The 10,730-nt window shown below is 39.8% G+C and overlaps 1 protein-coding gene across 2 annotated transcripts; it reads right to left on the bottom strand.

The window, feature by feature from the left end:
• Positions 1 to 1,014: 1,014 nt before the first annotated feature.
• LOC113663520 (perlucin-like protein) lies at positions 1,015 to 7,367 on the bottom strand. 2 transcript variants are annotated; one of them, XM_027178826.2, is made up of 5 exons: positions 7,133 to 7,367; positions 3,060 to 3,203; positions 2,623 to 2,762; positions 2,325 to 2,431; positions 1,015 to 1,482 (listed from the first exon to the last, which is right to left on the bottom strand). In XM_027178826.2, the coding sequence occupies exons 1-5, from the start codon at positions 7,239 to 7,241 to the stop codon at positions 1,344 to 1,346; spliced, it is 639 nt and encodes a 212-aa protein (XP_027034627.1). In that variant the 5' UTR covers positions 7,242 to 7,367; the 3' UTR covers positions 1,015 to 1,343. The 2 variants fall into 2 exon arrangements, with proteins under 2 accessions (XP_027034627.1, XP_027034626.1); XM_027178825.2 differs by having other exon boundaries at positions 3,006 to 3,203; positions 7,133 to 7,364.
• Between the last annotated feature and the right edge of the window lie 3,363 nt (positions 7,368 to 10,730).

Below are 10,730 nucleotides of genomic sequence, written 5' to 3'. Positions count from 1 at the left end.
GTATTTTGTTGCCTGAAATGCAGAAACAAGCCTTAATTTTTTTTTTATTTGTAACTCCTTGGTAGATACACTTATAATTCTATTACATTATAACTAGTACTGTTACTACCAATTAAAATTATCTCTGGGTGCCCCAAAACTGCGTGGGCCCTTAGAATGGTCCTAACTTTCCCCCCTTATTGGCTTTAATTTTATTTTCCTCCCTCCTATCTTCCTAATTTATGTCACAGGCTGCTGCGAGGACTCACAGAGTCAGAATTTCATTATTTTGTGACAGACAATATCTGTTTATTGTACAACTCCTATCAACATGGACCAACAGTACAACATTGTCCAGAATGTAAGCAAAGTCCTGAGATCATCAACAAAGTGAAAAAGAAGGACAAAGAGAAAGAAAGAGAGAGAGAGAAAACTTGAATGCAATTATCCATCAATACATCAAATTCAATTTCCCTCATTGCTTATATAATTTATTTCTTATGAGAAATATTAAACAGTCATTTCCTCACATATCCTTGACTCTAAAAAAGAAAGAAAGTTGCAGCTAAAGACAAATATATTCTTTCCTCAAATATTAATGTTTAGGAAACTTCAAGTTGCAGCTTTACATGACTGTGACACCAGAGCTGATACTGAAGACTCCTTCCAAAAAGATGTTCTAAGGTGTTCAAACGCATGTGGTTCAGTTCGTACTAATCACTGTGCAGTAGTTTTAATAAAACCTACCTGTGGGTTGAGTCTGTATGCTTTAACCCAGCTATCCTCCTTATATTATATGTTATATTAATTCTGAGGTCAAAACATAATTTTTAGTGAAATGTTAGAAAAGTTATTATTGTTATTATTAATAATAATTAATTAATTTTATTTTTCTACGATAGATAATTTGATTGGGACAATTTCCAAACAACTCGTATGTGCAACCAATGAAATTGTTATTAATCAACAAATTTTTAAAAAATGTCAGTTGTGGAAAAAATATAGTAACGAACTCTCAACTAACAAATAAACAAATTTTTTTTAACTCATAGAATTAATTTTAATCAAGAATTTATTGCCAATTGTACAAAAAAGTAATAAACATGAATTTAAACAAACAACTAAACAAGCACCACACTTCAAGCACAAGTTACATCATCACAGCTTACTGATCAAGTGGTACAGCTGATTATGTAAGTGGCAAAAATACAAACAATGCACTAACTAAGAGATGGAGAAATTCAGCCACTAGGGGCAGTGTAATAGGGAGGCAGAGTAATGCACAAAATAGATGTGATGGAAGATGCATCACTGATTTGAAGTGAAAGCCTTTAGCTTGATTTATTTGTGAACGTTATTATTTCTCACAAATCACCTCTCTTCTCACAGATCCAGCCTTGCTTTTCAAAGCAGGGTCTGTCATTCCAGTTATGCCTTTCCGGTAACCCGATCTCAGCACAGTCCTCATTTTCTTTATTATCTGGCTGAGAATAACCCCAGTGCCTGAAACCAAGATATATCTGATTTAATGTTCAGTTACATTCAGTTCTACAACTTTCGCTCAACATTCTTAGTGTTCGCTGTGATTCCTAACAAACCATAACAGAAAGATCTTTGACAAATAAGAATGTAACATGAAATAATGTTTTTTCTGGGTTTCTGATTCGTTCAGTTTTATTTCGTTTATGAGTTTTCGATCGTATTATAGACGAACACGCTACAAGCAGTGTGTCTGTGTACTTTGGCCTCCTGCGTTGTGAGATGCCTCACCACAGTCTCCTAGTGGTGACGAAGTGCAGTTGTCTCTGTGTTAGAGCACACATTATTTTTTGTGTCTTTAGTGTTTCAAAGACCAAATATTAGTGGAAAATAGCATGCATTCCAAGCGCCCAAGCACTGTAGGTCTCCTGCTGTCAGCGAACCGGCATGTCTTAACGAATAAAAAGATTCAAATGCAGGGATAACATAAAAAGGGGGTTTAATTGAAGGGTTAGGGGTAAACAAACGGCTAGAATATAACAAATGGCTAGAAACACATGCAAGCTGGAAACACAAAACATGGGAAGACAGAAACAGGAGCAAAAAAACAACAAATAAGAGACAAGGACTCAGAAAAAAAAACAGACACAAGACTAGTATAAATAAGAAGAACAATCATTGATACACAAGTAATAGGTGTGGAGAAGCAGGAACGGATTAAGGATGGGCGGGGCAAATACAGGTACACAAAACAAAAACTAAAGCACCTGGCACAAGACACAAAAACTGCCAGAATGTTCCCCTGGTGTTCAGGTAGGGAATAGTCCCAGCCATTCCTGACACCTGCTGTACATGTTTTCTCTTACCCGTTGGTCAGTAGTGTGCCGTCCACCCATTTCCATGTTCCCTCTTCTTCTCTATCACTCAAACCAATCCATTTCCGACTTCCTTGCAGCTCATTTACGATGAAATCCTGTGCGTTCGTAAGCATGGAAAAAGAATGTGAGCACACACACACACACACACACACACACACACACACACACACACACACACACACACACACACACACACACACACACACACACACACACACACACACACACACACACACACACACACACACACACACACACACACACACACACACACACACACACACACCTGTTTCTCTTTGCTGTTAATGACCACCAGGTCTGCGCCTCTCTCTATGCAGTCCTGTCTGCTCTCAGTCCAGTTCTTTAAATCAGTGAAGTAGTAAAGACTGGAGCCAAAGCGTTTCCACTTCAGCTTGTCCTGCATATCTGATCACACAGTAGGACATCAATAAAATTAATCAAATTTCCATACCATTTTTTTCACATAGCACTTGGATTTAACAGGTTCTTAAATGCCATATCTTAAAGTAATAAGGAAAAATTATACCAGTCTGTAAAAGGTGGAATGCATACAAATTTTGTGTAACGTTTCTGAGAGATTTGGTCTCTAATTTACATTTACAAATATTTTACATGCAGCTTCTTTTTTTTTTTTTTACATTTGCTCACCTAAAGCATTCGACATGTTCTGAATTTCATGTTTCTCATGTTTTAACTGCTCACTTAGGTCCTGAAGTTGATCTCTCTCCTGCTTTAACTTTTTGTTTAGGTTGCGTTCTGTAACTAATTTGACCCACAGCACTATGACGGCAGTCAGCAGGAGAACAAACAGCAGTAGCACACACATTGCAGCCAGTCTGTAAACTCCTAGAGGAGGAATAAACACACGTTTATTTCAATCTTTAGCTTAATCTTTAAATCTAGAACAGTTGTCCAAATACTTTTTACTACCAGTAATGATTGTGTAATAAATTTCATAGACTCCCTCATCACAGATTTATATTTCTGAATGTAATCCAACTTTAAAAGAGTTTTCTGTTCATAATGAAATAAATTTTTTAAGTTCTTATTTTTTTAAAACAATAAAGCCAATATGCAATCATGCAAACAAATAGCTCTAGCACAGCCCTAGTTATAGAAAAAAAAAGGCAGACAGAAGACTATTCTGTTCTACAACTATAAGTGACACACATGCCCGAGTCACATAAATTCAATCCAAACATTTGACTTAATTAAATACAAAACTGCATTTTGCTTCTAAACCTTTTGGCTTTCCATAGCTTCAAGCTTCCAGCTTCAAGCTCCAGTGTCTCCTGTGAGTGAACAGCAGGAATATTATTGGTATCCCAGACTGTTTCCCTGAAAAGCTTCTAGAAACATAGCTGTGAAAGACTCGCGCTAGTGGTGTGTGTGTTAAAATCAATACATAATGGTGTAAAAACTCTGTGCTTGTTTCTAATTACTGCTCATTGTTAGTGGACTGTTAGATGCAGGCCAGGAATTCACCATGGTTTTCATTGTCGCTTTCATTGTCAGTTTACATTCACCCCAGCACTAATGCTAAAGAGGCGCTATGTGAACTCTATGGGGCTTTTAACGATCTGCAGAATGTTCACCTCGACGAAGATCTCAATCATGCAAATCTCAAGTCAGTGCACCCTAAATTCCATCAGTATGTGGACTTTGGAACAAGAGGGGAAAACACGCTAATCTTGTTTACACAAACATTCCCACCACATATCATGAGGATCCCCGCTCCCACCTTGTCTACTCAGACCACATCTCTTTTATGCTAACTCCAGCATGCAGACCACTTGTCAGATGCTCTAAACCGGTTCTGAAGCAGGTAAGAACCTGGCCAGCAGGAGCCACCTCTGCTGTTCAGGACTGCTTTGAGTGCTCTGACTGGAACATCTTCAGGGTGGTTGCAGCCAACGAGGACTCCATCAACTTGGAGGAGTACATGGCATCAGTGACCAGCTACATCAGCAAGTGCATTGAGGACGTGACCGTCTGCAAGACCATCACCACACGCCCCAACCAGAAGACTGGATGACTGCTAAAGTGTGTGTGCTGCTGAAGACTAGAGACCTAGCCTTCAGATAGGGGACAATGCGGCCCTAAGAACAGTCCTGAGCCATCAGATAGGCACAGCACGCACATGCCTAGACAATGCACAGACATTTCCAGAACAGCGGAGACAACAGGTGCATGTGGCAAGGTGCTCAGGGAATGTGCAGAACAGCTAGCAGATGTCTTCACTGACATCTTCAACATTTCCCTGAGCAGCTCTGTTTTCCCTACATGCCTCAAGACAACCACAATGGTCCCCGTCCCAGTTGTCCCCATCGATAGATAATTTGTAGAGATTGTCAAGAACACCAAATTTCTTGGTCTTCATCTAGCGGAGAACTTCACTTGGTCACTCAACACCAGCTCCATCACCAAGAAAGCTCAGCAGCGTCTCTACTTCTTACGAAGGCTGAGAAAGGCACATCTGCCTCCCCATCCTGACTACTTTTTACAGAGGCACCATTGAGAGCATTCTGAGCAGCTGCATCACTGTCTAGTTTGGGAACTGCACCATCTCGGATCGCAAGACCCTGCAGTGGATAGTGAGGACAGCTGAGAAGATCTTTGGAGTCTCTCCTTCCTCGATCATGGACATTTACACCATATGCTGCATCCACAAAGCCAACAGCATTGTGGATGACCCCACACACCCCTCACATGAACTCTTCATCCTCCTGCCATCTGGAAACAGGTACCCAAGCATTCGGGCCCTCACAGCTTTTCTTCTTTTCTTCCATCAGACTCCTTAATAACTGAACGAAATTGTACTGTGTACAACACACACATCACCTACACAGACCTTCACCAAATACACACACTTCCAATATATATCCATCAAACTGATAACATGCTGTTTTTGCACACTGTTTGCACATGCTGTCTCACAGTCGTTTGCTGAACATACAGTATTTACAATAGTTGGCACTGTTTCTGTTTATTGTCTTTTGTGTATTGTTTTGTAATTTTTTTCTTGTTTTTCTTTATAATTATTTTGTCCTGCACTGTTTACACCAAGTTGCACAGATACACTTTATGTATCTAGGACTACTTCCTAAGTTCTTAGCTCTGTGTTTGTTTTATGTAGCACCCTGGTCCTGGAGAAACGTTGTCTCATTTCACCCTGTACTGCAAGAACTATATATGATTGAAATGACAATAAAAGCTTCTTGACTTGAATCTAAAGAAACTATTAAAGGCCTTGCTCAGGGACCCAGAAGTGGCATCTTGGTGGACCTGGGATTCAAACTCACGACCTTCCGATCAGTTGTCCAACACCCTAATCACTAGGCTACCAAGTTCCCACATACACACACTGGCACGCTTGCACGAACGCACACACACACAAAACACATACACATACACACGTATACACACACACCTACACATACTTTCACACACGCATGTACATACACACGCATACACAAACACGCATGTACATACACACACAAGACATATAGACACGCACGTACACACGCACATACACAAACACGCTTCGGCAGGCAGCAGCAGTAAAGTAACTTCTGTGTGTGAGACAAACAATAAACATTGTAACAAGACAATAAACACACACACATCAACTGTATGGACTGCACAGACCTACACCAATTAAACACTTTTTCACTATACATCCATCAAACTGTTTACATGCTGTTTTTGCACACTGTTTTTTGCTCTTTGCATGTGCTGTCTTACATTTCAGTTATTTGCTGTTTAGCACAATCCTTTACAACAATATCTCATGTAACTGCTGCTATAATGCTAATGTGTTCATTCCAGTATTTCTTCACACGCAATATTGTTAAAAATACGGTATTTACGATGGTCGGCGGTGTTTCTGTTTATTGTCTTTTGTGTGATTCTTGTGATTTTTTTGCTTGCACTGTCTTTTGTCCTGCACTGTTTGCACAGATACACTTTATATATCTAGGACTAACTTACTAAGTCCTTAGCTCTGTCTTTGTTCTATGTAGCACCCTGGTCCTGGAGAAAAAAAAACAGCTATATATGGTTGAAATGACAATAAAAGCTTTTTGACTTGAGACTAAAGAAACTTTTCACACTTGAAAAGTGTGACTCAAGTGATAAAGTGTGATACACATACACACACACATTTACAGCATTTAGAAGACATCCTTATCTAGAGTGACTTACTTTTTTTTTTAATTTATAAAACTGAGCAATTGAGGATTAAAGGCCTTGCTCAGGGTCCCAGAATTGTCAACTTGGTGGACCTGGGATTTAAACTCAGGACCTTCTGATCAGTTGTTCAACATGCGCACGCACAAACACATTGCGTACACTTGCACACACACAAACATGCAATAAAGCTACGGAAAGCCAAAAGGCTTACAAGCAAATGCAGTTTTGTATTTACATAGTTTATGCTAGGTGATTATAAAAAATAAAAAAAATAAAAAAGAGGTTTTGGCCAAAGGACAAAAAAATAATAATACTAAACAGCAAAAGCATTTAACAAATCTGAGTGCACAAAAGTAATCTATGGGAACAGAAATGCGACCACAATCTTGTGGTTCCGAGCATATAATTCCTTGGTCAGCACTAAAAGTTTCATTGTTGAGGTACTGATATATATGCCAAAGGAATGCTACAAATCTTGACAGAACACAAATAACTATTTGCAATTTTTTTAATTATATCAAAGCAGTAAAAATAAGTTGTGTGTGTGTGTGTGTGTGTGTGTGTGTGTGTGTGTGTGTGTGTACCTGATCTCTTATTTCCCTCATTGCTTCTGGTCACTCGAGTCCTCGGAAGGTCATTTTCATAGACGTCTTCATACTTTGCGCTACAGTTTGCATAAATATTACGTGTCATCTCTTTCTAATTATACTGATCAGCATTCAGTCTGTGGAGGTTCTGTACCTGTTCACTGCAGCTCTTGGTGATTGTGAATATGTGGTGTTGCTGTATGCCTGTGCTCTGTTCTCAAGAAAGGAAGTTAAATAGAGAACAGCTAAAAAACAGTCAGCACTTTCAGAAGCCCGCCTGCAGTTCAATTCAGTTCAGTTTCATTTGTGTGGCACTTTTAACAATGAACATTGTCTCAAAGCAGATAGCATAATTATCAGAAATCAGAAAGAGCTTTATTGCCAGGTATGTTTTCACATTCGAGGAATTTGTTTTAGTGACAGAAGCTCCACAGTGTAACAGAATGACATTTAATATAGACATTTTGTATGTACAAATGTACAAGTGTGAAATGTGCAATTGAAATATAAATAGTATGTGTTGTGGAAGTTTTGAGGTTCGAGAGAATTTCCGTATTCACCTTTGTCTGTTTCTGGATCAGTCTGGGCAAATTCAGTGAAATAGTCATCGCTGAACGGAGGAATCCATTCAGGGTCAACGTCAATATCGTCTAGTTGTTTGGTTGTTAGATTGGACATTATGATGTAATGAACGCATTTGTATACGCAAGGGCCAAACAAACATAAGATTAATACCACAATCACTGGGATTATCATTGATAGATAGGGAGTCCACTGTCCGAACAGTGTATACCAAAGTCCCCAACTATTATCTCCGTGTTCGTCTCGTTTCATTTGGTTTGCTACTTTGTGCATATCATGCAGTGCATCTGAGATAGACCCATGGTCGTCATCATTCGAGGGAATGAAGGTGCAACATTGATCTCCAATCAGGGCACAAACACCTCCCTCTTTAGCTAATAGAATATCTAAGGCCATTCTATTTTGTGTAGCAGTCAATCTAAGGGCTGCGAATTGCTGTTTAATACCTTCGGTTGCCCGATTAGTGGAGTTAATATAAGTGGCAAGCCGATAATGTGTGACTTCTAGTTGATTCCATACCTGAGTCATCTCATACTGTGGGAAGATATCAAAGAATTTACTCAGTTTATTTTTCAGTCTATCTGGTGGAGGAAAGTCATTATCAGACACGTCTCTCTTGGGTCGCTTTATTGGCTAGTGTGAGTGAGCTATGACCACACCTGAATACCTAAACCTTGCTAAAGTACATACTCCTCCCCAGTAACGGGGTAGGGCCAAATAAACGTTTTTACCACAGACCCAGTACCAGTCGTCAGCCCTGAGTAATGTGCCTGTGTCAGATGGATGAATGAGGGAACACTCTGCCTGTGGGCAGGTTCTGTCATCTGAATATGGGTAATATAAATCAGTGCACCTACGGCTGGCGATATTACCTAACGGTATGTTTCCTGTTCCTACAAAACAGTGTCCTCAATTTAGGAGGAGGCTGTGCAACAGAATGTTCGTTTTGTCACACGCATTAGAGTCCGTAGACATATAGTGGTACCAGTTAAATAAGTCCTCCCAGGACCTCCATCTTAACACCACAGTGAGGCCAGTGAATTTATCACCAGACTCATATGTGTGCCATTTGGGACTCTATAAGCATCCTGCTTCCACATGCAGTAAGAATTTCTACAGTATTGATCTATGGCTTTCAATTCACTACCATTACTTTTCATGGGGATCATTGTTTGTTTACTCACAGCTGTGGGGAGAATCATACACACATAAGACTCATTTGTGATAATTTTGGCAGTGTATAAGTGTTTATGCATGTCTCTGCGACTTCTACCAAAGATGGAAGTCTTTTCTGCATTCCCTCTAATTAACAGGCAGATCATAAGGATGCCAATGATCCCTAGAACTCTTGGGTGATAGTCAAAAAGGCTCCTCATCTTAACAGGAGCTTTTACTCATCAATATTGATCATATCTAGAAGTTAGATCTTATATGTGTGTTTGTATGAGAATCTGGCTGTCGTAGTCAGTGTGTAATATTGTACAGTCATCTGCTGTCATAAGTGTCTGTCACATTTACCTCTTTCAGTTCATTAACTTCATTAACATTTGTGTTTATATTCGTGTGTGAGTGTGTCGATGTTACTCCTTCAGATGATGCTGCTCCTTCTCGGTGTCGGCTGCTGCGTTGTATCAGGGTTTTCTTCTGACTGACACTACTGTATAAGCGTCGTAGAAAGTCAGTTGGAGCTCACGGGAGAGGTTACTAGCAGATCACCGTGTTCCCTGATGCCCCTTCTCGTTCATCTTTGCAGCTGTCGGGTGTTGGTTTTCCCTCTGGCTCAGGAACCCGCTTACAGTGGCTAACGTGAATCCTCATCGCTCTCTCTGCAACCTTCACTGCAGTCTGCGTGGTCAGAAGTACCTGAAATGGTCCAAGCCACCTCCTGGCTCTCCAGCTTTTCCTCCTGAAATCCTTCACCACCACCCAGTCACCTGGTTTGAGACTGTGCAGATCTGTTTGCGTCACCTTAATCAGTGCCTCCTTCACCTGCTTATGGATTTGAGACAAAACAGAGGACAAGTTTGCACAATAACACAGCATTTTGAAGTAATTATACTGACATACTTGCCCCTTAGCGACACATGTTTTCGGATTGCGTAGGAAACCTTACGCGCCCCCACTAATTTGCACGAGGTTGTGTTGGAAACACATGATCAACTATTAAAAGTTGGTCTTACATTGAACGCAGGTGTCCTTCGAAGTCCCCTCGGTCTTCTAACAAAGGCTCCTCTCCAAGGTCTTCTACTTAAACTATTGTTTGAATCTTTAAATGAAGGAGGCAGACTTATACCTTTTTGTCTTTTCAGGATCCTCACAATGGGAGGCCTTGTTTTTATTAAAAGTAGTGTAATACAAATAGGTGTGTGTAATATATGTAAAACAAAAAGAAAAAGATTACAAATAATAAAAATTATAAAAATTCCTTCAAATAATCAAACAGTACTAGAGGTATTAAGATGCAAAGATTATAACAAACCAAGAAACACTCTCCAAGTGTAAACTTGCGTTTGTTCTATGATGCACCTAAAGTGCACATAAAGTGAACATGCACTAAGGCAATAGAATGCACTTAGTATAGAATGCACACTCAATGTGATTCAAGGCAGGCTTTTATAATTGTTTTACTGTGGCCAGATTTGGCTGTCAGGTTTGGTTGGCTTTGTGCCTTTTAGACGGCTACCATTTTATTTCATAAATACTTCTCGGTTTCCCAAACATATCTCGCCAGCCGACTCTGTGTGCGCTGCTAATGTCTTTTCTTTTCTAACCTCACGGTTAACACTTCTATATATGGTCATACTTCCTGCAACTTCTCAGGCTGTGATTATATAGAACTGAAGCTTTCTCTTGCCATGGAATTTGACAGCAAGCTATAAAACACTGCGCGTGCAGATTACTCCCCGCGAATAAGAAGGCTTCACTTTTAACAGCAGGCCTTGAAACACTTGTGTGCAGATACTCTCAGTAATACACAGTAGGCTTTATAAGTGTTTACTACTAGAAAGTTTAC

This window comes from Tachysurus fulvidraco, chromosome 15, assembly GCF_022655615.1.
Source record: "Tachysurus fulvidraco isolate hzauxx_2018 chromosome 15, HZAU_PFXX_2.0, whole genome shotgun sequence".
NCBI classification, from domain to species: domain Eukaryota; kingdom Metazoa; phylum Chordata; class Actinopteri; order Siluriformes; family Bagridae; genus Tachysurus; species Tachysurus fulvidraco.
This window is presented reverse-complemented; position numbering and strand designations above follow the sequence as displayed.